Source organism: Brassica rapa, chromosome A06 (genome assembly GCF_000309985.2).
Source record: "Brassica rapa cultivar Chiifu-401-42 chromosome A06, CAAS_Brap_v3.01, whole genome shotgun sequence".
NCBI lineage: Eukaryota > Viridiplantae > Streptophyta > Magnoliopsida > Brassicales > Brassicaceae > Brassica > Brassica rapa.
Genome location: NC_024800.2, coordinates 19,126,529 through 19,151,061, shown reverse-complemented (window position 1 = coordinate 19,151,061; position 24,533 = coordinate 19,126,529). Strand labels below are relative to the sequence as shown.

The 24,533-nt window shown below is 37.3% G+C and overlaps 7 protein-coding genes across 10 annotated transcripts; 3 read left to right on the top strand and 4 right to left on the bottom strand.

The window, feature by feature from the left end:
* Positions 1 to 2,425, top strand: LOC103873809 (farnesylcysteine lyase). Its single transcript, XM_009152208.3, has 5 exons — positions 1 to 617; positions 1,009 to 1,182; positions 1,251 to 1,610; positions 1,700 to 1,875; positions 1,964 to 2,425. The coding sequence occupies exons 1-5, from the start codon at positions 69 to 71 to the stop codon at positions 2,232 to 2,234; spliced, it is 1,530 nt and encodes a 509-aa protein (XP_009150456.1). The 5' UTR covers positions 1 to 68; the 3' UTR covers positions 2,235 to 2,425.
* LOC103873810 (increased DNA methylation 1) lies at positions 2,330 to 13,806 on the bottom strand. Its single transcript, XM_009152210.3, has 2 exons — positions 12,871 to 13,806; positions 2,330 to 3,851 (listed from the first exon to the last, which is right to left on the bottom strand). The coding sequence occupies exon 2, from the start codon at positions 3,841 to 3,843 to the stop codon at positions 2,467 to 2,469; it is 1,377 nt and encodes a 458-aa protein (XP_009150458.2). The 5' UTR covers positions 3,844 to 3,851; positions 12,871 to 13,806; the 3' UTR covers positions 2,330 to 2,466.
* LOC117126122 lies at positions 5,676 to 6,891 on the bottom strand. The gene is made up of 2 exons (XM_033273529.1): positions 5,924 to 6,891; positions 5,676 to 5,826 (listed from the first exon to the last, which is right to left on the bottom strand). Exons 1-2 carry the CDS (start codon positions 6,889 to 6,891, stop codon positions 5,676 to 5,678), a joined length of 1,119 nt encoding a protein of 372 aa, XP_033129420.1.
* On the bottom strand, positions 6,667 to 12,873 carry LOC103848417 (glutathione S-transferase T2-like). Its single transcript, XM_033273416.1, has 2 exons — positions 7,733 to 12,873; positions 6,667 to 7,652 (listed from the first exon to the last, which is right to left on the bottom strand). Exon 1 carries the CDS (start codon positions 9,117 to 9,119, stop codon positions 8,238 to 8,240), a length of 882 nt encoding a protein of 293 aa, XP_033129307.1. The 5' UTR covers positions 9,120 to 12,873; the 3' UTR covers positions 6,667 to 7,652; positions 7,733 to 8,237.
* A 38-nt stretch (positions 13,807 to 13,844) lies between the features above and the next one.
* On the top strand, positions 13,845 to 16,768 carry LOC103873805 (histidinol dehydrogenase, chloroplastic). The gene is made up of 13 exons (XM_009152204.3): positions 13,845 to 14,039; positions 14,181 to 14,290; positions 14,387 to 14,439; positions 14,511 to 14,583; positions 14,673 to 14,774; positions 14,848 to 14,949; positions 15,051 to 15,122; positions 15,230 to 15,292; positions 15,388 to 15,429; positions 15,529 to 15,588; positions 15,737 to 15,847; positions 15,989 to 16,159; positions 16,245 to 16,768. The coding sequence occupies exons 1-13, from the start codon at positions 13,961 to 13,963 to the stop codon at positions 16,614 to 16,616; spliced, it is 1,410 nt and encodes a 469-aa protein (XP_009150452.1). The 5' UTR covers positions 13,845 to 13,960; the 3' UTR covers positions 16,617 to 16,768.
* On the bottom strand, positions 16,742 to 20,315 carry LOC103873806 (vacuolar protein sorting-associated protein 20 homolog 1). Its single transcript, XM_009152205.2, has 6 exons — positions 19,984 to 20,315; positions 19,609 to 19,761; positions 19,343 to 19,495; positions 17,298 to 17,381; positions 17,055 to 17,196; positions 16,742 to 16,960 (listed from the first exon to the last, which is right to left on the bottom strand). The coding sequence occupies exons 1-6, from the start codon at positions 20,083 to 20,085 to the stop codon at positions 16,935 to 16,937; spliced, it is 660 nt and encodes a 219-aa protein (XP_009150453.1). The 5' UTR covers positions 20,086 to 20,315; the 3' UTR covers positions 16,742 to 16,934.
* A 175-nt stretch (positions 20,316 to 20,490) lies between these two features.
* LOC103873808 (serine/threonine-protein phosphatase 7) lies at positions 20,491 to 23,053 on the top strand. 4 transcript variants are annotated; one of them, XM_009152203.3, is made up of 4 exons: positions 20,600 to 21,285; positions 21,348 to 21,808; positions 21,905 to 22,053; positions 22,476 to 23,053. In XM_009152203.3, the coding sequence occupies exons 3-4, from the start codon at positions 21,931 to 21,933 to the stop codon at positions 22,566 to 22,568; spliced, it is 216 nt and encodes a 71-aa protein (XP_009150451.1). In that variant the 5' UTR covers positions 20,600 to 21,285; positions 21,348 to 21,808; positions 21,905 to 21,930; the 3' UTR covers positions 22,569 to 23,053. The 4 variants fall into 4 exon arrangements, with proteins under 4 accessions (XP_009150454.1, XP_018508102.1, XP_009150451.1 ...); XM_009152206.3 differs by lacking the exons at positions 21,905 to 22,053; positions 22,476 to 23,053 and having other exon boundaries at positions 20,491 to 20,644; positions 20,838 to 21,285; positions 21,348 to 21,625; XM_018652586.2 differs by lacking the exons at positions 21,905 to 22,053; positions 22,476 to 23,053 and having other exon boundaries at positions 20,500 to 20,644; positions 20,820 to 21,285; positions 21,348 to 21,625.
* The last annotated feature ends 1,480 nt before the right edge of the window (positions 23,054 to 24,533 follow it).

Below are 24,533 nucleotides of genomic sequence, written 5' to 3'. Positions count from 1 at the left end.
AATCCCACTATACAATATGGTTTATAGACTATGGTTTAAACGAATAATGTAGAATCGGTAAGAGAGGGATGACTAAGATGATGAATCTCTCTCCGGAAACAGTCTCCCTTCTCCTCCTCCTCGCTCTCCTCTCGCCGACTCTTCTACTTTGCTCCGGCGATTCAACAACCGTCGAGGATGAATCTCCGCCGACTGTATGTATCATCGGAAGCGGGATCGGAGGCTCATCCGTCGCTCACTTCCTCCGCAACTACTCTGCATCCACGGCCTTGTCTCGATCCCGGATCCTGATGTTCGAGCGTCACGAGAGAGTCGGCGGGCGCATGAGGACCGTCACCGTCTCCGGCGATACGTTCGAAGCCGGCGGCTCGATTCTGCACCCGAAAAACTACCACGCGCGGGACTTCGTGAAGAGGTTCAATCTGACGGTTCGATCGCCGACGGCGATCGAAGAGTCTAGCGCGGTGGGAATCTGGGATGGGAAGAGGTTCGTATTCAAGACGTTCGGCTCGAGCGTCAAAATTCCGTTTGTGGATAAGATCGTCTCTTGGGTTAACGATGTGTACCTGTTTGTGCGTTACGGGCTCTCACTGTTGAGAATGAGTCACTTCATTGAGGTAACCTAATGAAAATGATTTTTCCTGTGACTTAGGCTTCAAATGTTTACAACCGCACCGCAATTAACAATAACAAAATTCTCTACATATAATATATATTTATACGTTTTTATAACTGTTAAAACCACACCGCAGTTGAACCACTTGTCTCGCACCGCTCAAACCGCAATCACCGTTGGGAGCCTTAGTCTTGCCTATGTGTGGACTTGTGTTAACCATTGTTTAATTAGACGGTTTATATGAGATTATTGATTAGCCGGTGTCTAAACCGATTTTTTTACCGTTTAGGCCTATTTTCTAGAAAATTGGTTTGGTTTAGGTCGAATTTGCCAACTAGGCACCTATTTTTAGAACACTGGTGTTAACTGATGTGTACATTCTATGCATGTAGAGTATGATTGATAACTTCTTGAAGTACTATGAAAGCCTAGAGTCAAGACCTGTCTTCGACAGTGTTGAAGGGATGCTTAAATGGTCAGGCTTGTACAATCTCACTAAGGTCACTCTACAGGAGAAGTTATCCGAAGCTCAGCTATCTCCTTTGTTAGTCAACGAGCTTGTTACCGTGAGTCATTCTACTCTCTTACTTGCGACATGGTTCCTCTGTTGACAAAAAAAATCAATTTTTTTCAGGTTATTACGAGGATAAATTATGGACAGAGTGTACTTATCAGTGGACTAGCAGGTGCAGTTTCTTTGGCTGGTTCTGGTGGAGGTTTATGGTCTGTTGAAGGTGGGAACTGGCAGATGGCTGCCAAGCTGATCAATCATTCGGATGTTACCTTACACCTGAACGAGCAAATCGAATCCGTTTCACACCTTGGTGACTACTACGAGCTGAAGTCCGCAAAAGGAAACAGCTTCAAGTGTGATGTCACGGTGGTTTCCACACCGTTAGACGAGGTGGATATTCAGTTCTCACCCGCGATCTCAATTCCCAAGAGGGAGTTACAGCACACACACGCAACATTCGTGAGGGGACTTTTAAACCCTGTAAGTGTGTAAATCATTGTGGTGTTAGTGATGATGATGATTTTGTTTGGCTCCACAACTAATTCTTGATGTTTTCTTTATGTATAAAGGGATATTTTGGGATGAAATCAGTTTCGGATGTTCCAGCTTTGGTGGGAACTCTTGAAGATCCTCTAATTCCATTCTCATGCATCTCGATACTAAGGAAGTATAGTGCAACAGATATGACATACAAGATGTTTACACGACAACCAGCATCAGATTCATTGCTTGATGAGCTCTTCAGGTAGCTACATCACACCCCGTGTCAGATTCATTACTAACTTAGATCTCTTCAGTTTCATTTAGACTTGCTTCTCTTGTTCATGTGACAGTGCGAGAACCGAGACCGTCCGCATAGACTGGGGTGCATATCCAAAGTACCACGCTCCTGAAGTTTTTGCACCGTTCATATTAGATGATCATCATTTGTACTATGTGAATGCTTTTGAAAACGCGGCTAGCACAATGGAGACAAGTGCAGTGGCTGGTGAGAATATGGCGAGGCTAATAGTTTCCAGATTCAGGACAAAAGAATCATCATCATCATCATCATCTTCGTCCGACACAAGAAGCTGTAGCTCTGGTCTGCACTCAGACATGTGAGCAAACTTATTATCTCCGCATGAACCAGGTTTTTGACTGTGGTCTTTGAAGAATAATATGCTTTGATGTGTATATAAAGAAAGAATCATAAAGCCGTAAAAAGTGTAAACTATGCGTTGTTTGTTTTCAGTTATTGATTGAGACCATTATCATGAAGTTTATAAGAGTTGTGAAAACAGAATTCCACACTATACATCACATAGAAGCAATCAATATACATCACAGAAAGGTATCAGGATTGGTTTCCACCGGTTGGGCTTGACTCTCCTTGCTCTTCTCTTTCCTTGAGAAACTTATGGCACATTACAGTACCAACAAAATCAAACAATCCATGTTTCAGAAGCTCCAACCTCTCAGAACTTTCCATATGTGAGAACCCAAACTGCTGAGTCCAAGTGTGCACATCATCTGCCAAAGCCGGTAAAACCAATCTACGAACTCCAATTTCAGACATTTGCTTCTCCAACTCATCCATAAGTGCTCTACACATGCTACTTATCCTGTCATAAGAATCTCTAGTCAGTGTCGCCAACAAAGGGATCTCAGCTACATCTTTGCCAACTCTCATTGCCACCACAATGATAGGGTTATTATTCCTCTCAACTGAAAACGTGTAAAACTTGCGTCCCACGCCATCTGAGTCTTTGCTGAATATCAATTCCTCAACAAGATCTCTCCCAGAGAAACGGTCAGGTGTAGGCTTAAACGACCGTTGAAGCATCTTAACAGCAGAATCCAGCTGTTGTTGTTCACCGTCATTAGGAACTCTGATCAAACTCCAGACCAAACCCTCGTCGCCTACTAATGCAATCTTAGTTCCTTGGAGTTTCTGAAGCGCGGAAAAGACACTGCTGCATTGTGAACTACAGAACCATGGCAAATCAATTAAAGGTTCAGGTGGTTCAAGACAATTTCGATGGCATCTTCTATGGCATTGCTCACAAGTCAATAACATGCTGATGATTCCTGGTGTTCTCCTTTGATTACAGATATCGCAGCAGCAACAAGTACAGAAGAACCAATCCTGTACATGTTCATCGGGAGCAATCGACCGCAAACCGGAGCAAGCAGGGTGAATGGCCGAAGGACAACCATTGCATCGAAGCAAATCTTCTCCACCAAGATGACAAACACAACACACATCACAGTTCGTCCTCTTCGATTTCCCAAACCTTGGCTTTGGCTTTGGCGTTAGCTTACTAGACTCATCAGACGTCTTCTCCTGTTCGTTGAGAATCTTCTTGGCCAAGTGAGAAGAGCGGTTCTTGTCCGGCGCCGTATCACAAACCTTCGTTCTCTTCTTCTTCGGTACACCACCGGAAGCAGGCGCTTCTTGGTTATCATCATCTTGTTCTTGAGTACTCGAGTCGTCGTCGTCGTCTTCATCTTCGAGACAAGCACCACAAGCTGTAACTAAAGAGTTAAACCACTTACCCTCGGGAGATTTGTAGCGCAGCTCTCGTGACACCCCTTTGCGAACGTAAGCGAAACGCCAACCGAGAGCAGAGAGATGCTTCTTCGCCTTCGTCGAGAAATGTCGAGCTCCTTTCGTCGTCGTCTTTCCTTCTTTTGCAATGGACAGCCATTTTCGGAGTGATTCTGGATTCATTTCCGCTTCTACAGTGATGAATAAAAATGAGTCCTCCATCTTCTTGGAATCTTTCCAAGACTTTACTTATGATAGCTTCTTTTTTTTCTCTACTATGTAGGGTTTGGCATCCACAATGGTGGGATTGTGTTTCAAGTCCCTTAGCATTTTTAATTAAACTTTTATTTTAAGGGACCTAAACTAAGGGACTAAGTGGATTATTAGTGGGACTTTGATTGTCCCTTAGTTTATTATTTAATTAATTTTTTTATTTGAATAAGTGATAATATATGTAAAGAAGTTTTAATTAAAACTTAGAAGATAGAAGTTTAACATTAAAATTGAAATGTTAAGAAAATTACAAAAAAAAAAAATACAAAATCATAATTTAAAAAAACAAACAAACATTTATTCCAATACAAACTAGATTTTGACCCGCGCAGGCGCGCGGGTGTATATTTTTAAAAATATGTTGATATTTGTTTTTCATGTAATTATTAGAATTTGGAAAAATGAATCCGAGGAACATAACCGATACCGATCCAAAGATATAGTACCAAACCCAAACATAAATTGATTAAATATTCTAATTATTCAAAATTTTGTTATTTAGAGAACCGAATCTGATCCGAACCGAAGTATTTGGGTATCCGAATTTATCTAAAAATAGATTTATATACTTATATATATTAATTATTTTTAGATTTAACGTATATAAAACATCAAAATGATACTTTTAAATTGGTTTAAATACTTGAAAATATATATAGATAGTCAAAAGTAAATATCTGAAATAGTTAAAGTATACTTAAATCACCAAAAATACTTAAAATAATTATTGATTTCGTATCCAAAATTTTAAATCAAGCCAATTGATATGTTAAGCTTAAGTATTATGACATATGTTATTCAAATTTATACGTAATATAATATTTTATTTATACATTTTGAGAAATTTAAAATATATAATGATTTAAGACTTTAAAAATAATTTAAATTAGTTATCCAAACCCAAACCAAACCCGCAAAGATCCAAATCGAACTCAAACCAAAATTTAGAAACATTCTAATAAGGCTGAAATCTTTGACCCCGAAAACTCAAAATACAAACCGATCAGAACTAAACCCGTATGGGTATCCAAAAGCCTATCCCTAGTCATTATTATATATCGTATTTTATCATCATATAATTAATCGTATTTTATATGTACCATCATATAAGTAATCATATAATTAATAGTATTTTATACATACCATCATATAAATAATTACATATATTATATTTTTAAAACTTAATATGAAATATGAAAACCATAATTTGAGTTGGTATTTCAAATTGGGCTTTGTATTATATTTTTCTTATATATATTGACAATATTTTTTTATAATGGTTATTGAAAAATAGTTTAGTAAAAATCCATTTTTGAATATATGTATATTTTTGAATCAATTTTTGATATAAATCAAATTTAAATTATTATTTTGATTTAAAATATATATATAAAGTTTAAATTTTGTTTTATGGTTAGTTTAGAAAAAATTGTTTTAGGGAATTAGATTGACCCATTTTGGTATATTTTAAAAGTGGCCTAGATAACTTTCAATTTAAAAAAACATAAGCCCATTACTTTTTTTTCTTAATACTACTATCCTTGTTTTCAAACAAAAATATTTTTTTTTAAAAGACTGCAATCCATGTTTCCAAACACTCCAAATTTTTAAAAGTCCTATTCAAGTCTCCAAACACTCCAATTTTGTACTTGAGTTTTAATAAGATAGATAGAAACTTAGAAACTATATGTTATTTGGAAGATGTCCAAATTTATTCCATATATTTTTAATCAAATCATTTTTTAAACGTTGATGGGTTTCTCGATTCCGAAGGTTCGTCCGACGTTCAAGTGGAGTGCCGAGAGGTGACGGATTATTGACGGTAAAGGTATCCGCCTCTTCTCTTTCTCGAAATTCAGCAATGTTGTACTGAGTTCTTGACGATCGTTCATCCTCGACAATCATATTATGAAGTATGACACAAGCTCTCATAATATTACCTATTTTTCGTTTATCCCATATGTTAGATGGATTTCTAACAATGGCAAACCGAGCTTGTAGGACTCCGAATGCACGCTCGACATCTTTTCGCACACCTTCTTGGGTTTGAGCAAATACAGAATGCTTCTGAGTTTGTGGTAGTCGGATAGATTGAATAAATGTAGCCCATTTTGGATAAATACCATCCGTGAGATAATAAGCCAAATTGTACGGATGATTGTTAACATAGAAGTTAACTTGTGGTGCTATTCCGTTAATTACGTCATCAAAAACGGGTGATCGATCGAGAATATTAAGATCGTTCATAGTACCTGGAGCTCCAAAAAAGGAGTGCCATATCCAGAGGTCATATGATGCCACCGCCTCTAAGACAATCGTTGGTTTTCCGGTTCCTCGTGAATACATTCCTTTCCAAGCAGTGGGGCAATTCTTCCACTCCCAATGCATACAGTCGATGCTTCCAATCATCCCTGGGAACCCACGTTGCTCCCCAAAGTATAGTAGTCTTTGCAGATCTTCCGGTGTGGGACGTCTTAGGTATTCATTGCCAAACAAGCGGATTATTCCGGCGGCAAAATTGTGCAAACATCCTCGAGCAGTTGTTTCACCCATTCGGACATATTCGTCCACTGCATCAGCTCCAACACCATAAGCCAATTGACGAATTGCTGCGGTACATTTTTGGAGTGCAGTAAGACTAGACCGCCCGGTTGCATCAACTCTTTCTTGAAAATACCGTACTTCTGTGGAGAGACGCTGCACAATACGCATGAATAATGTCCGGTTCATTCGAAACCGTCGCCGGAAGACATTGTGCGGGTAGGTTGGAGTATCGCTAAAATAATCATTCCATAACATATCTTGACCTTCCTCCCGATGTCTGTCGATAAAATTACGTGGTACACGCTCATTTTCTTCTAGTAAATCATCAATGTCTTCAAATAAGTCTTCGAATATATCTTCATTATCAGGTTGGTGATCGTCTTGGTGGTAATGAAAATGAGAGGAGGAAGCCATTGATAAATTTTCGCAAGAGAGTAAATGCTATGTAAATTAAAGAGAAGAGAATGCTTTGCATTTTTTCTAATCAAAATAAGTCTGTTATTTATAGACCTTGGTAGTTAGGATCCTCACATGTGATTTTTAGGTATGGTTTTTAGGTAGAGAGTAAAGATACATGTGATTTTTAGGTAGATAGAAAAGATACATGTGATTTTTAGGTAGATAGAAAAGATACATGTGATTTTTAGGTGGATAGTAAACATACATGTGATTTTTAGGTACATAAAAAACATACATTGCAGAAATATGGAAAAATAGAAAACATACATGTAGATATAAAACATAAATCCGAGTACAAGTACAATGATCATGTTTGACGGTCCAAACTTGATACACAAGTTTTCAATGTCTGAAAATGATTACATCCGAGGGCTTAAAAAAAACAACGAAAACGCATTGCCTAAACCGACGCAACGACCATCCCTGCCTAAACCATTACACATACATAATCCCCAACCCTATTAAAATTAGTACAACGACCATAGCACACACGACATACTCAAACCCATCACTACAAACAGATTTCTCCTTAGCATTATCACACACGGAAGATAACTTATCATAGTCACTCAAAAGGGACAGGTTATCTACCTTTTCCTCCAGCTGGAGGACATGTCTATCTCTGGCTCTCATCTCCTCCATCACCGCCACGTCCCACCATTTCCATACATGGCACTCTCCGTCGTCTTTATTCGCGCAAGTGTATACTAAGCGACCTGTATCACACACGGATCATCAATTATCATTTCGGACATAACTGATGACTAGCTACATTGTGAAATGTGTGTTGTCTTACCTTCACCATTAATACTTCTAGACGCTACAAGCTGTGGCGGAGAACCACAGTAGCAAACCTGCGGGAACCCGAACTCCACCTCCGGTTGTGGAGGGTATATGACGGATGAACGACGTTCTAAGCTTAGCTCAGCTTGATCACGTCGGATTAGATCCTCCGTCTCGGAGTATTCACTGTCTGCATTGTTTCCAAACATATCCCCCGACTGTGATGGTTGGCTATAGCTGTAGCGCCCCATTTTCTAGTAAACCTGCAAAAAAGTAACAAGCGTTTTTAGTACATTAATATTAATCATACATAGAGAATAATAAAAAGTAGCAAGCGTTTTGAGGTGAGCAAACTACATTAATATTAATAATAAAATGCACTTAGGGGAACTTAACACCGAACAACATAACAAAACATAAAACATTGAGCAGAAAGCAAAGGATCCATACATTAAACATTACACAGAGAATAAAAAGGTTAAAAGTTTAAGCCACTAATGTTTAGAAGCTCTAATTGTTCAGAAACACTCCGCTAAGAGCCTATTCTTCACATCTTCTTCAGCCTCACTCAATGGTTGAGTCCTGGCCAGGAGAGTGTCAAGTATAGCTAACTTCGACAGTCTCTCCTTCCTCTCCAAGTCCTCCTTCTTCATTTCCCAGTCCTCCTTCTTCATTTCCCAAACACTCGCATAGTCTGACACTGACTTTCCTTTACCACCATTTCTTCTAGCCTTAGCAGCTTTGATTCCTTCTGGCCTCCGCTCAGCATCAACGACACCGTCGGTGGTGGAAGGTTGTGTCGTTGTCTCAACATTCTTCCTCTTCTCACCGTTGCCAGCTTTAGGTACGTTAAGGGAAAGCCACTTCTGTTCAAATCTCAACGTACACCACGCATGTTCAAGAGTAAACTTCTTAGCTTGATCAGCAAAGAAGATCTCATGCGCCTTCTTTAGAAGATCAGTGTCACTCTCACCACTTCTATGCTGTCTCTCTGCTGCGGAGTATGCGGCACAAAACTTGTTAACGTCATCGTTTATTCTATGCCACCTTTTCTTGCATTGCCCGGGTTCTCTCTCTCTCTCACCATCTTCTAATCCATGAGGACTTGAGGAATAGAGATGAGCAACCCTATCCCAGAAGGTCCCCGACTTCTGCTCATTTGCTACAATTGCATCTTTAGAGGTGTTGAGCCACGCACTGATCAACACCTCGTCATCAGCCGGGTCCCATTTGCGTCTAACACCACGGGGCACTGGTGGTACTTGAGATGGTTGTGAACTGAATGACGGGATAGGTTGAGAATCACCAAAGTTAATACCACCATGGTAAACGCTCCCTTGTTGACTCTGAAGCAGTCCTAATAAACTAGAGCTCTGACTATGAATATTATTTGGATCCATAGCAGTAAGAAAAGAGAGGAGATATATTGGAGAAAGACAAGAGATATATTAGAGAAAAGAGAAGAGATATATTAGAGAAAAGAAAACAGATATATTAGAGAAAAGAGAAGAGATATATATGAGAAAAGCGAGTGAGATGAAAGAAGTGAGAAGAGAAAATTGATTTTATAGGAGGAACTGAAGACTACAAAGTACAAACGCAAATAAATGGCTAACTCCGAACAAGAACTGTCTAATCCAAACTTATTACAGAAGAGAAAAGCTATCTAACATTCCTAACTACATCATTAATATAATGAGATTTGGTTTCAAACAAACTAGACTAGTTGTAACTAAGCAGTAATTCCTAACAACATCATCAATAATAATCCTAGTCTATTGCGAACAACTTGTGTCTTTCAAATACACGCAAGTGTCTTTAAGTTTCACAAAACTAAGACTCAAAGAATTACAAACTCAGGCAAGGCAGATAGATGATAGCAGAAACATAACTATGGCAAGGCAAAAAGAATTACGAACCAAGTTTCAGACGATAGCAGAAAGAAAACTAAACTACAGCACAAAACAAAACGAGCAGGATCTAAAGAGACACACACTACCAAAGAGACACACACTATTTTGTTAATATCAAACTGTAAATATAGAAATCACTCAACCTATTTTCTTACAGGATCTAACCACAAAAGTTTTTAACGGATGCTGTTTTTTAGCTACGAATCACGCATATAATCTAAAGAAAACAATCTCTCTGCCTACAAAGATACAAATCATACAATCGAACCATGTAAATCAATAAGCTTTTTTCTATTCCAAACCCTAGATTCTAACCATTTCATCTACGAGTTGAAGACCGTACCTTGACGAGATTGGGACGATTCACCGAGGATTTGGAGAGGAAAGAAGCTTGCGTACAGGAGCGGAATCGAACGGAAGTGGATTGAGATTTCAAAGCTGCGACCTCTCGATTGGAAGCTGCGACCTTTCGATTGGCAAAGACACACCAACGGAGACTCCAGTGGAAGAGAGAAGACGCAGGTGGAGTGAGGAGATCAGGTCCTCGCTTTCGTTTGGAAAGGATCGATCTTTGATTCGATGCTTCAGTTCATCGCCATGGAGCTCTCCTTTTTGGATTTTGCGATTTCAATTTCAGGAATGGGAATGAGCCGAAACGACCGTCCCTTCGTCGTTTCCATCGTCCAATACCGTGTTGCCACGTCTCCTTCGGGACGAGCCCGATTGTCCCTTAATTACGGCCCGTCCCACCCATTTTAATTTTATTTTGATTTATTTTCGACCCAATAAAGAGGAAGGGACGGCCCAAGGCACGCCCGATGCAGATGCCCTTAGACGTCTCCGTTCATAGGGTTTATTTATAATATGTTGACAAAAAAATTGAATATTTGTGTTGCAAAAAAATGAATATTTTGTTTGGTAAAAGAAAGAAAAAAGGAAATATATATGTACAAAGGAAAAAAATGAATATTTTCACTTAATTACATTTACATTCACTTATTAGTTTCCTTTTTCACTTCATTTATTTTTGCATGAGATATATATGTAAGGTTAATTTTGCATGTTCTTCATGTGATTCCCTTCCATATTTTACAGTTCTATGTCATGCGTGATGTATTACATTATTAATATTATGGGCATAATGTTGTTGATGCGTTGTGTTACAATGGTGATGAATGAAATATTGGAAGTCAACTCCTTGATTAGGTTGATACAAAAATAACCGGTGAATTTATTTGTGTTGATATTTTCATATCTTATTTTCATAATGATTTGATTGATATCATTACCGTTATTAGCGCTTTCATGTTCAAAAATTGAGGTTTATGGGTTGGTTAGTGTTTACTTAAGTAGTTGTTAGTATATAAATCAAATAGTGTAAAGAAAGAGATATAAAATTCGGATTAAAAATTTTAACAATTTATACGAACAATAAATTAAATTATTTTCTTTATTTTACCCAATATTAATTTCAAAAAATATAGAATTGTAATAAACTGTTTTTTTTTCTAAAAAATGAATAACTCTAAAATTTTATAAAAATTTTTAGTTACAAAATTATTTATTTTTAAAGTTCTTACAGGATTTTGTAAATAATGATTTGTGGTGGATAAAAAAATTTGAAATAGGTCGACTAAAAAAAGTCTGAAATGTCCGAGATGACATTAACGTTTGGTGCTCCACACCCCGCGCACTCGCGGGAACTAATTGTGTGTGTTTATATATTGCGACATGTTGTTTTCATTAAATGTCTCCATGGTTAGATAACAGCTAGTTATGAACTTTTATTATCATTTTTTGTCAGAGGTTTATCACATAAATCTGATCAGTAAAGGCCTAATCGCAATAGACTAGATTGACGAAGATAAGATCCATCATCAAAGCCATCTATTCTGACCCAAAGGTGTATTCAATATATGTACTATGTTGTTGTTCTGCTTGAGGTTGTGGAGATATGTACTGCCGGAGTGGAAGCATATGATAGAAAGGTTTCTTCTTGTGATTCATTATGTATACTCAAGAGATATCAAAATGAAGAATGGAGTATATCAGAATGCTGACGGAAAGTTGGCCAAGTGGAAGCTTATCAGGACAACATGGACTGAGTGCGTCTGCTGAATCATAACTTTGCATCGCCTTTTCTGGTTCTCAAAACAAAAGATTGATCTTTTGATGATCAACTATTATCTTAGAAGTTTGAAGAGATACAAGTAAGGGCTGAAGAATCTAGAGGATGAGCTGAGGTCCGCTAAGGATGTTTCAGTGGCCAATGGGTTTGCGAGTGAGACGATATAGTCTAGCATTTTTCACTTTTGGAAGTATCACTTTGATGAAGAAGCTGGATAAGAAACACCAAGAGTGATACAAAATAAGATTCTTAGCGAATAGTTTGGGCCTATTTTGGGTGAGACTTTGGATATGGAGATAATGTCACTGCCCCTACATTCTCCTTAAATTTCGGGGAGGAATTAAGAAGGAGGTTATGAGACTAAGAGTTGAGCTTTCGATATTGGTGCCTCAATCCATGTTCTTGACGTGTGATGACATTCACATTATTTGTGGTTCTGGTATAAGTTATGAAGAGAAGCAAGAAGTGTCTTTTGTCATGATAGTCCCATGCTGGAAAGGATGATTAACGTCATTCATTATGTCTACTTCAAATTTATTGAACCCAAGAATGGAGTATATCATATTAATGGCATGTCAGTCCTGAGACTGGACATATCAACTTTGTGGAATTATAATTATGTAATCGTATCTCAAAATATCATTGTTTGGATTCTCAGAGGAGAAGCAATATTTACATGTGACTGGGATTTTATGTCTAGTATTGAAGAACAGCTGAAGCAATCAAAGGAGAAGTTGAGGTGTGGGAAGACTGTTTCCGAGGCTAATGAGATCAGGAGGGAAGCGATAGAGTGTAACATTTTTGGTTTGCGGAAGTCTCTCTTTGATAAAGAATATAACGAAGCAACACAGACTCTGAAGTCAATAAACAATAGGATTCTTCACGACCTATTTGTCCCTCAACAGAACCAAGTAGCCCCACAACCCAATTAGCTATTACTAGTTTCTTGTTTCCTCTATCAGATTGGAATAATTCATCAAACAAATAAAATTCTCTAGCTTTGAAATGTTACAACCAGACAAATCTCAAAGTTTCGAGTAAAGAGTTGTATAGTAACCAAAAATCACGATCAGTCATCCTTTAAATGTATAATTTGGGTTAGCGATTCACCTTGATTGACGAGTCATGCTTGCGAAAGATGGAATGACGCCACTTGTAGAGCTGCTTTTGCTGCAGATATGTGCGTTTGACAAGATTATAGATTGTATACTGAATCATTTTTTAGTTTAATATAAAGGTCAAAAAAATATACATTTTCAAAAAGAGACCACAATTCAAGCTATCTATCACAATATTTATTCATAAGCACTCCCTGCAGTATGGTAACCGATCTAGTAACTCATTTCGCTGTAGATTTATTTGAGCTTACCTCAAGACAAGGGAGTACTAATATAGTGCATAAAAGGTGATTTTTTCATAGATTAAAACTTAAAAATAACAATCTAGACCTTAATATCTATGAATTACGAATATTAGCTTTGTTCACAAGAACTAGAATGAGAGAATCAAAAACTGAATATGAATTATCATCCCATTGATCTCTCTATATCTCTATGGTTAAAGATTTATCAAGAGGTAAAGTTCCCAAAGATGAATTAGAGACTAATTAGATTCTTCTCTTGTCTTACTCTTGTTTAAGGGAGCTCTGTTTTTGCTTTTGTAACAAAATGACTGTTATAATTGTCGATTGCAAACGATAAATCAAACATTCTTCAAAATTGTGAATGGATAATAAAATGGTTTTTGTAAAAACACAAACCGAAACCGTTTTAAAAAAAAACTAGAAACAATAAACACCCAAATTTTAATATATTACTTAGCTTTCATCATTATTTTTCCTCTCTACTCACTCAAATCTCATATGATATAGTTGTATTCTAAAATCAAGAAATGAAACTAGTAATTTGTTTACCTTATAACAAACTACACTCTTGTGATGGGCCCAAATATTATATATTTAGTAGAATAACCTAATCTGCTATTATTATATTATTATCAGTTGAAAGGACACCCTTGTTACTGGCCTTGTTTTTGGCCCAATAACACCTATATCCATTTTAAAGCCCATAAGAAGTCTTTCTATGATGTAAGTGGTAGAGAGAGAAAGAAAACACGCCACGTGTAATTAGCAAGTCAATCATCTCCTTCCCTATTCGCCGGCGAACACACTCCTATTTGAGTTTGAGCAAACCCGGTGAGAATGTCATTCGATCTATCTCGTCTCTCCCTCACTTCCTCGCCTCGTCTCTCGTTTCTCACTCGCACTGCTACTAAGAAAGGTAATATAATCTCATGAGAATTGATGTGTGGGGTTTCTCTCAGATGTCTAGATTCTCTTAAGCTTGATTTCGACACTGATGATGATGATTCAAATGTTCCGTCTTTGCTCAACCCAACGCCGCGAAATTGCTTCTTTACAGGATACATTAAGTGTTCGATGAAGTCGTACAGGTTATCTGAACTTAGTTTCTCTCAAGTTGAGAACTTGAAGGCACGCCCTCGCATTGACTTCTCTTCCATTTTCACCATTGTAAGCTTTCTCCTTTCTACTTCTTCTTGCTTGCTTGCTTGCTTGAGAGTTTCACACTTCTCTTATGTGTTTTTGACATGAGCTTGTTACTATCAGGTCAACCCAATCATCGACGCTGTTCGTAGCAAAGGAGATACTGCTGTCAAAGAGTAAGCCTGACTGATTCTTTATTTTAAAAGTCTTTTAGATGGAAACCATTTAACCTTTGCTACTCTTTCAGGTACACTGAGAGATTTGACAAAGTCCAACTCAGTAAAGTGGTGGAAGATGTGTCCGAACTTGATATCCCTGAGGTAGTAGATTGACACCGTTTTACATAGAAATATTTGAATGATCTTTTCATGTGTAGTAAATGAGTTTCCTTTCTTCTGTTTGTGTTCAGCTCGACTCCGCAGTTAAAGAAGCATTTGATGTTGCGTATGACAACATTTATGCGTTTCACTTGGCTCAAAAGTCAACTGAGAAGAGCGTTGAGAATATGAAAGTAAGTCGATTTGGTAAACCTATTTAGCTACTCAAAGTATACACACTAATCTTCACTCGTTTCGTTTTCTTAGGGTGTCAGGTGTAAAAGGGTGTCGAGATCTATTGGTTCTGTTGGTCTTTATGTGCCTGGTGGAACTGCTGTTTTGCCATCTACTGCTTTGATGCTTGCAATTGTAAGTTCTCTTCTGTTCAATACTTTTTAATTTTTTTTTCTCATTCTTCTTGTAGTTGTCCAATAACGTGGTCTTCGTATTTATTTAATTTCCTCTCTCAGCCTGCTCAGATTGCTGGATGTAAAACAGTTGTCCTCGCAACTCCACCAACTAAGGAAGGAAGCATATGCAAGGTAGCACTCTAGCTGATTTTGTTTCTGGGGATAATATTCCGTATTACTTACGTTTTTTATCTCATCTTGCTGCTGAGCTGATAAGTGTGTGTTTCTTGTTGATGCAGGAGGTACTGTATTGTGCTAAGAGAGCTGGTGTAACTCACATACTTAAAGCTGGTGGAGCACAGGTGTGGTTGTGTTAGCCTTTTCACAATTTTTTTTTTCATGCTGGGGATTCTTCCTTATTTGTCAGATTTTGAAATTCTCCATTTTGCCTTTGCAGGCTATAGCTGCCATGGCCTGGGGGACTGATTCTTGTCCCAAGGTATAAATAGGGTTTATGATATGGCTTAGTAGCTTATGTCAGACATTTTCCAGCCAATTACTGAATTACACATAAATTTGGTTTTGTTATTATTGGCAGGTTGAGAAGATATTTGGTCCTGGGAATCAGTATGTTACAGCTGCTAAGATGATTCTTCAAGTAAAGATATCGTTCCTCTATATCTTTTTGGTTCTAATTTGGTTAGACTACTCTTCATCATTCTGGAAAGCAGAAACAAAAAAGGAGATTATGAATCGTATTGGATCGAAATTTCCCTCTCATCTTGTTTTTGCTTTCCTTGCTTCAGAACAGCGAGGCAATGGTTTCGATTGATATGCCTGCTGGCCCTTCAGAAGTTCTAGTAATCGCTGATGAACATGCTAGTCCAGTTTACATTGCAGCCGACTTGCTTTCTCAGGTATTTCTCTCTCACTGGCCATAAATTATATCTTCAGTTTATCTTTCAATATAGCACATTCTCAGTTTAACAAATCAAGAATGAGTTTGTGTCTGCCTTATTTCTTCTTTTCTTATCGAACCTGCTATGGTTTCTCTGCAGGCTGAGCATGGTCCAGATAGTCAGGTTGTTCTTGTTGTTGTAGGAGACGGTGTAAATCTCAAAGCCATCGAAGAAGAAATTGCCAAACAGTGCAATAGCCTTCCTAGAGGAGAGTTTGCTTCAAAAGCCCTAAGCCACAGCTTCACAGTATTTGCTCGAGATATGATTGAGGTACCCTCTCTTTTACTGTCACACTGTTACTAACTCAAAACAGCATGTGTAATGTAAGATCACCATTTGTTTCTTAATCCTCCAGGCAATAACTTTCTCAAACCTGTATGCACCTGAACACTTGATCATCAATGTCAAAGACGCTGAGAAATGGGAGGGACTGATCGAGAACGCAGGTTCTGTCTTCATAGGGCCGTGGACTCCAGAGAGTGTTGGTGATTACGCCAGCGGGACAAACCACGTTCTTCCAACGTACGGGTATGCGAGAATGTACAGTGGCGTCTCCCTCGACTCTTTCTTGAAGTTCATGACTGTACAGTCCTTGACAGAGGAAGGTCTGCGAAACCTTGGTCCGTATGTGGCGACTATGGCTGAAATTGAAGGTCTAGATGCACACAAGAGAGCTGTCACTCTCAGACTCAAGGATATTGAAGCCAAACAGTCCCAAACAAAGTGAAAGAATGCCTGCTTTCATATTCAAATGGGGTGACATTGGTTTAAAGTTTTTGAAGATCTAATAATAATGAATAATATAAGAGATGTTGTAACACTCTCTGTCATAATCTGGATTTTCTTTCATTATTGAAATTTGAATCCTTTCACGCGTAACATCATTGAACCAAAGAGTACTTAGTGATGTGGACTTTCAACGAACACAGTGGGATTCCACAAAAACTTCGTTCTTTACAAATGACAAGATTGTACAGTAAACTTCAAATGCATTACAAAGTGCTGAAAGAATGATATAATCGTTTGGTGATCGGTTTCTTCTAGCTCAAGCTGGCAAAGGTTCTTCGAGAACTGCAGAGGGAAAGGAACCGACCAAAAACATGTATGAGTTTAGCTCTTGCAAATCTAAAAGACAATCACAAGGAAAAGAATGAAAGGGAAAAACCTTTTCTCTTTGTGGCTGATTCAGCTGGTGTGATCTCCGCATTGGAAACGATAGGTTTTTTAGTTGGTACATCTGGAAGATGCAACTTCTCAGATTCTTGGGGCTCAGTTGTAGGCACATCAGGCATCTCATCCACAGCAAGCTATAAACAAAACATACATCATCATGAGTCTCTCTCTATCTCCCTATATTAAAAGATGATAACAAACAAGTTTGTTTTCCGATTTGACCCATGAAACATACCAGACTTTCTAAGTTGTCAAACTCTGCTAATATCTCTTCTTCATCCTCTGCTGATAGTTTCTCTCCCAGTATAGCATTCAGCTCCTAACATCCAAAACATGTTAAAGAGTCAGAATCTTGACAACATGATTGATTATAGGGGATTTCAAAAGTGAATATAAACATTTTCAAAAGAGGAGGGCCCTGTTCGTTTGCTCACCCAGGTGATCCATCTGGGTGAAGATGCAAATTGATGTTCGTTTAGTGCATTATAATGCTACATCCAGATGGATCACCCAGCTAAATTTTTAAAAATTCATCTCAAATTCTCAGCCAAATGAAGGTGAGTCTTGATGGTGCATCTGGATGCAGATGCATCTAGTTCAGTCCAAAATGATAAATGACAAAAATGACCTTTTAAAATTAAAATATTATTTTCAAACCGTAAATTCTAGATTTTTGCATATACTTTTTTCCACTATAACCAAAAAATGTATTTTCTCGCAAAAACGGAAAAACACACTTTCCCGCTAAAACCGCAAGATGCATTTTTCTGCAAAAAACATAAAACACACATTTTCATTAAAACACATTTTTCGGCTAAACTAGTAAAACCACACTTTTCGACCAAAACCCAAAAACGCATATTCCTGCCAAAACTCCAAAATATTTTCCGGCCAAAACCGCAAAAAAAGCATTTTCCCGCCCAAACCGGAAACAATGCATTTTCTCGCCAAAACAAAAAAAAAACGCATTTTTTCGCCAAAACTGCACTATTTTCTCGCCAAAACCGGAAAACGGAATTTTCCCGCCAAAACAAAAAACGGAATTTTCCCACCAAAACCGGAAAAACGCATTTTCCCGCCAAAATTGAAAAACACAGTTTTCCCGCCAAAACCAAAAAACACAATTTTCCCGCCAAAACCAGAAAACAAAATTTTCCCGCCAAAACTGGAAAACAGAATTTTCCCGCCAAAACCAGAAAACTGAATTTGTCCACCAAAACCGGAAAACCGCATTTTCCCGCCAAAACCGGAAAAACGTATTTCCCGCAAAATCGGAAAATGTATTTTCCCGCTTTCGAAAAAACGCATTTTCTGCCAAAACCGGAAAAATGTGTTTTCCCGCAAAAACCAGAAAAAATATATTTTACCGCCAAAACCAGAAAATGAAAATTTCCCGCCAAAACCAGAAAAACACATTTTCCCGCCAAAACCAGAAAAAAACGCATTTTCCCGCCAAAACCGAAAAACACATTTTCCCGCCAAAATCGGAAAAATGTATTTTTCCGCCAAAACCGGAAAATGTATTTTCCCGCCAAAACCGGAAAAATGTATTTTCCCGCCAAAACCAGAAAAAAAAAACTTATTTTCCCGCCAAAACCGAAAAAACGCACTTTCCCGCAAAAACCGGAAAATCACATTTTCTCGCCAAAACCGGAAAAATATATTTTCCCGCCAAAACCGGAAAAATGTATTTTCCCGCCAAAACCGGAAAATATGTTTTTCTGCCAAAACCTGAAAAATATATTTTCCCGCCAAAACCGCAAAAATAATTTTTTCCGCCAAAACCGTGAAAAAAAACTTTTCCCGTCAAAAACACTTTTGGCACCAAAACTTCAAAACACACTTTTTTCGTCCAAACCGCAAAAACGTATTTTTCTGCCAAACCCATAAAACATATTTTTCCGCCAAAACTATAAAAATGCACTTTTTCGCGAAAAATACATATTTCTTCAAAAACCGCAAAAATATTTTCGGCCAAAACCGTAAAAATGCTACTTTTTCGCCGAAACGTAATAAATTATATTTTAGTCATTTTATTAACAAGTCCACCTGGATGCAGATGGAAGTTAAAAAATGAAAAGCAAACGAACATAGTTGCATTCAGATGATTCATCTGGATGCATGGACGAAATGAAGAAACGAACAACACCCAGATGGAGCATCTAGATATGACATCTAGATGGACCATCTGGATGCATCTTCCAGATGTACAAACGAACAGGGCCGAGATTACAAACGCAGCACATAAACGATACAAACAAATACAAACTTTGGACTCACATCTTGATAGGCTTTAGCATCAGCAGTATCATCCAGCAGTTTCTGAACATCATCGAGGTCCACCTCGCTTTGAATCGCTTTGATAGCACTGCTACCCTGCTTTAAGCTCTCAAACACTGCCTTTTGCTTGCTGGTAAGTTCAATATCTGCCAACTGAATCACAAGAAAAGTTTGAGCTATGTCACTATAGGTTTCAAAAGAGATGATGCTGTACATAAACAAGACACAAAAGTGAAAAGGGCTTAAAAGGAGAAAAAAGTCTTTACTTGTTGTTCAACATTGATGACCCACTGATCAACTTGCTTCAACAACTCCTCTTGCGTCCGTTTCTTCCTCAAAGCTAACAAAGCCCTCTCCTTTCGATGTTCGCGGATTAAGTCTCTTGCAGCTTGCTTCTCAGCTTCAATTACTTTCTCAAGCTAAATTTAGAAACGTTAAGAAGAAGATGGGTTAAATAGGAATCAGCCAAGAACTTAAAAAGCTCGAGTCTTTTCTCATCAGAAGTACTAACAATCAAAACCAGAGGCAGATCCAATCTCCAATTCACTGTGGGAGGTTCTAATGAAACAAAACTACAATGGTTAAACCTGTTTGATCAAAAAAAAAAAAAAAAGGAACTAAGATTGGATCGAATCGAAAACCTGCTGCTGGTATTGGCCGAGCTTGCGTCTCTGGGTTTTGAGAGAGAGAATCGCTCGATCAACGTCGGTGATCTGAGGTTTCTTCACGAACAAATTCCCCATCTTTCTTCACTTTTGCAATCCAACTATGAAGAAAAAATCAAAAGATTCCGACGAACAGAAATATTTGATTAGTCTCCGAAGAAGGACGCCGATTTCAAACCAAGTCCTCCACAATCTCTCTCGTCTTCTTTCTCTCTGCGCTTTTCAGTTTTGATTAACAACAGAACAAACCAAAGGGAAAGGCAATAACCGGATCCACAATAAAATCTAAATCGAACCGATCTAAACGGTTTGGGTTTCATCAACGTAACCGATAATTAAAAATCGAACCGAAGTTTATTACAAAACGCGTGATGCGGCGAGAGCGCGGGATCGCAAACGCAGGTGCAGCGTCCCAACGAGGTCGGTTAGCTTCTATAAGAGAACCGGTCGGTTTGGGATCGCGAGTCTAGTGAAATTTGAATCCTTTGGCTGGTTAGCGCTTTCAAGAGGCGTCGCTTGAGTGAATCCAATAAAGCCACGAAAGATTCAAATCTCGACGACGGGACTCTCTGAAGAGAGGAGAAAGCGACGTATCTATCCAGGTCCAAGATCGGAGGTCGGAATTGTCTTTAACACCGTGAGTTTCTCAGTTTCTCCTTTTGTGTGTTTAGATTTCGATTTAGGTTATTCAACTACTTAGCATGACTAGATTTTGAGCTTGCTGCTGCTACTCCGGTGAATCTAAAGATGTTATTTTTTTTTTTTTTTATGTTCTTATGGATGGAACAATGAATGATTGTTATATAATCAAGATCTTCTTTTTTCCGAAGCCCTGTTGTGCCTAAGAGAACAAGGGGAAAGAAGAACCGTCGGGGGCTTCTTCTAGAACCTGAAGAACCGAGCTCGTTGAAACTTGGTACTTTGGAAGAGTTGATGCAAGCTAGAACATCAGTTCTTGATCCTCCTTGGGAAGGTTCCAACTTGATTCCAGGAGATATTTTATGGTCTGATCCTTCATTGACTCCAGGCCTTTCTCCAAATGAACAGAGAGGCATTGGTCTTCTTTGGGGTCCTGACTATACAGAAGAGTTTTTGAAAAAGTACCAACTAAAGGTAACAACCCCAATTTATAACTTGCTTGCTTTCAAAATCTTTATTGTTGTGATACAGGCAACGAGAGAGAGGTACAGAAACAAAGGAGCATATATCATATTACAAGCTCCTGATTTCTCTGGTCCTCAGTTTAGAAGTTTTGAAGCAGTTACTCCACGACCAAAGGTTGATGACTTCACTACTCTTGTAATGAAGGAACCACTGATCTTTTCTTTTTGATGTGATAGGCGAATCCGTATTATGACTTTGAAAATGTGATTGATTCTGATGATGAGATGGATAAGTCTGCAATGGACAGCAACGAGGAACAAGCAGCAAGTCACTGATTGATTGTGTAAAAAAACTGAAATGAAAGAGAATCTTGAAAGTGAAGATTTTTTACAGTTTTTTCTATATTTTGATAATCATTTTACACAAAGAAAAATGGAACCAAATGTACATCAGTTGTTTTTATTAAAGTTGAGACTCGCTGTAACATTAAACATACTTTATGGATTGAATGTTTTAGGGAAGTATAGAACTGATGCTGGTTAATATACTAAAGCTAAACCAGCATCTCAGTCTCATTTTAGTTCTTGAGTTTCTTATATTTTCTTTAACATAAACCGAACTAAACCGGAAACCGGATCTACGTAAATGTAGGAAACCTAATCTCCACACTAATTACGGCGACAATCCACACATAGTGGTGAGTCTCGTTGGTTTAGGTTATAATAAGATAGTTGTAGAATCAGTGATAGTGTCGAACTGTCGATTGATCTGAGGTTTCAACTAATGATTGCAGAGTAGCTGATAAAGTTGGTAAAGGATATGCCTCACAGAACACGGCCATTGATGGGGCTGTTGCTTTTCACAGGAATAAACGCGGTTCTGGTGCAGACCATTACTCCAGTTTATGACTTTGTCTGCTTCTTGCCTTACTGGGAGAAACGGGTATGTATGTTTGTCCTAGAGTAACTTTGGAGACATACTTCTTATATTCCTAGTAATAATTATGCTTAAGTATTTCTTTGTATAATTGTTCATCTCCAAGTAACATCTAATGTGCATTGCTTTCTCTTCACTTTTTATGTTCTTGTGGCTGAGATATTTGTTTGTGTATTTTCAAGTCTAGCCTAAATATTGAGGACTATAGATCAGATCAAACTAGCATTAGCGTTGATTTGCTTTAGCTGCATTCTGAATGATATATTTGGTTCTTACTGAAAGATAGTAATGAGATGTGGTTGATGCCTAGCTATCTTCTGGTTCCTTAGGCTGTTTACTTTAAATCATTTCTTGCAATTGCTGTTTACCCTTTTTCGATTTTATCACGGGCTGCTGAACTAATAATGTATCATTTATTTTGTCTAAAGAGAGAACGAATCCGGCAGGGGCTTCAAGCAGCTTCATTATCAGTTGCCACAAACTCAACACATAAAGCTACTACTCAAGCATCTGCTAGATGATTCTCTCCATGTCATTCATTTTCTAAAATCACGAGACATCCAAAGTACTAACGCTTAAAGATGATAAACTATCCTCTCAACAGATAGTTTCATCACTCATCCAAATATTCACATGATCTTCCCCATACCTCAATTCCAAAAAGGTTAGAACATTTTGCTTGCAACCCTTGAATGTTAGTTAAACTCGATCGACACACTTTTGTCTTTCGATAAGATGTTTTGAAGAACCTGAATCGGTCTGTTATATTTGCCAAAATAATGTCCAAGACGAAAGTGGTTTTAAAGTTTTGAGACATAAATATACAAAGACTCGTTCCCCCCATGTGGGTGTTGGTTTTGAGTCTTTTGACTGTACTTTGTTCATCGACAAACTTCGACATGTACTCACCTCAATGTTTTTAATGCTTTCATGTGCATAAAGTTAGTGTCACAACAATAATAGTTAAAACTTCATCTCAAGCCTAAATTATTGTAAATATTAGAAAGAAAAAGATAACGAAAAACATATGTGTTGTGTGATGGAGGCGAGACCATTCTGGAAGAGGTCACAACAAAATGTCGCAATTAGAGACTATCTTGATAATCTGGAGTTGTGTCTTTTTGACTTTAATGCCATAATCGGACAATACCTATGAATTATGATGTATCAGGCAATGCAATAATGTCTTTGTTCAATTATTTTCCAAACTAGAGATGTGACAACTTGTCACTGACAAGCATATAAACTTGTGTTTAAGTCGATGTGATGATAGCCGGTGGATATTTAACTGTATCCATAGTTGCATACTTTAAGGTTATGTGTATCCTATCCAATCAAACATCTTGTCACTCATGTAATTTCTTTGACTGTTTCAACAAAACACAAATATAAAGATAATTTGAATTTATATTTGGAAGTTTTAGGCTTTTAAGTTTATGGAATATATATATGGGTAATTTGAACTAGGGATGGGCAAATTACCTATAAAACTTGATCTGATTCGTTATTTATTTTGATTCGTTTCAAAAATTTTAGATATACGTAAAGTTTCGACTCAAAGCAAATAGAAAAATATGATATTTGTAAAAAATAAAGCAAATCACAAGTTTTATTTTTTGTAAAGCCGGATATTCGATTCGATCCGTATAGATATATATATGTAATGTAATTGTATATACAAACTATTATATCTATACATATTTTATGATATAATTTGGTTAATTTTTTTTATTTTAAGTTGTTTTTTCAAATTTTTGTTTCGGTTATTGCATATCTAATTTAATTTTTATATTGAGTCAAATGTTAACATATGAGTTTTCCTATTAAGTTTATTAATATTGAATTTTTCTTTATAATTTATATTTAAAATGTTAGTTTTTCATATGATATTTTTATTTTTATTTTAAATTGATATTTTAAAAGTTTTTAATTTAATTTTAATGTCATATATTATCTTTTTAATTTTTTGTAATATAATTGGCGAATCGAAACGAATATTTAGAAATATTCCGGACGAGAATTTTTTGGATCGAAACAAATCATAAATATAAATATTCGTCTAGGACGGAGTAAATCACGAATACTGAAACTTTTTCGAATATCCGCTCCCTGTCCACGCATAACTTGAACTGGATTGTTTTGGTCTTAAATTTAACAAAATGTAGCAAAAGTTACTTTTCAGAAAAAAGATGGATACTTATTTTCAGGTTTATACCTTGATCGCTAACAAAATTAGAATACCTAGAACTGTAGACAAAACTGAATATGTCATTTGGAACTCACAAAAATATTGACTAGCTTCTACACTTCCACACGTATGCATGACTCATACGGTCTTACAATCTATATGCGTTACGCGTGTGAATGTCCAAACATGTTCACACGATTAATTTACAATCTATGTGATATCAGTGATCCTGAATTTGTGTGGATATGTATGTAACGAACAACATGAATTAATTAAATGGTTTATAATCATAAAAGTT

What these genes read in the sequence shown, in the direction of transcription:
- LOC103873809 (XM_009152208.3), top strand. Translation starts at nt 69, where the DNA reads ATGACTAAGATGATGAATCTCTCTCCGGAAACAGTCTCCCTTCTCCTC. An exon ending in TGAGGGGACTTTTAAACCCT is followed by an intron (nt 1,611 to 1,699) that starts GTAAGTGTGTAA and finishes TTATGTATAAAG; the next exon opens with GGATATTTTGGGATGAAATC. An exon ending in TTGCTTGATGAGCTCTTCAG is followed by an intron (nt 1,876 to 1,963) that starts GTAGCTACATCA and finishes TTCATGTGACAG; the next exon opens with TGCGAGAACCGAGACCGTCC.
- LOC103873810 (XM_009152210.3), bottom strand. Translation starts at nt 3,843, where the DNA reads ATGAATCCAGAATCACTCCGAAAATGGCTGTCCATTGCAAAAGAAGGA.
- LOC117126122 (XM_033273529.1), bottom strand. Translation starts at nt 6,891, where the DNA reads ATGGCTTCCTCCTCTCATTTTCATTACCACCAAGACGATCACCAACCT. An exon ending in TTCGGAGTCCTACAAGCTCG is followed by an intron (nt 5,827 to 5,923) that starts GTTTGCCATTGT and finishes ATGATTGTCGAG; the next exon opens with GATGAACGATCGTCAAGAAC.
- LOC103848417 (XM_033273416.1), bottom strand. Translation starts at nt 9,119, where the DNA reads ATGGATCCAAATAATATTCATAGTCAGAGCTCTAGTTTATTAGGACTG.
- LOC103873808 (XM_009152206.3), top strand. Translation starts at nt 20,941, where the DNA reads ATGCAAGCTAGAACATCAGTTCTTGATCCTCCTTGGGAAGGTTCCAAC. An exon ending in CAGTTACTCCACGACCAAAG is followed by an intron (nt 21,286 to 21,347) that starts GTTGATGACTTC and finishes TTGATGTGATAG; the next exon opens with GCGAATCCGTATTATGACTT.
- LOC103873806 (XM_009152205.2), bottom strand. Translation starts at nt 20,085, where the DNA reads ATGGGGAATTTGTTCGTGAAGAAACCTCAGATCACCGACGTTGATCGA. An exon ending in TCGGCCAATACCAGCAGCAG is followed by an intron (nt 19,762 to 19,983) that starts GTTTTCGATTCG and finishes TTCTAAATTTAG; the next exon opens with CTTGAGAAAGTAATTGAAGC. An exon ending in ATGCTAAAGCCTATCAAGAT is followed by an intron (nt 17,382 to 19,342) that starts GTGAGTCCAAAG and finishes TTTGGATGTTAG; the next exon opens with GAGCTGAATGCTATACTGGG.
- LOC103873805 (XM_009152204.3), top strand. Translation starts at nt 13,961, where the DNA reads ATGTCATTCGATCTATCTCGTCTCTCCCTCACTTCCTCGCCTCGTCTC. An exon ending in CTGCTTTGATGCTTGCAATT is followed by an intron (nt 14,950 to 15,050) that starts GTAAGTTCTCTT and finishes TTCCTCTCTCAG; the next exon opens with CCTGCTCAGATTGCTGGATG. An exon ending in CAGCCGACTTGCTTTCTCAG is followed by an intron (nt 15,848 to 15,988) that starts GTATTTCTCTCT and finishes GTTTCTCTGCAG; the next exon opens with GCTGAGCATGGTCCAGATAG.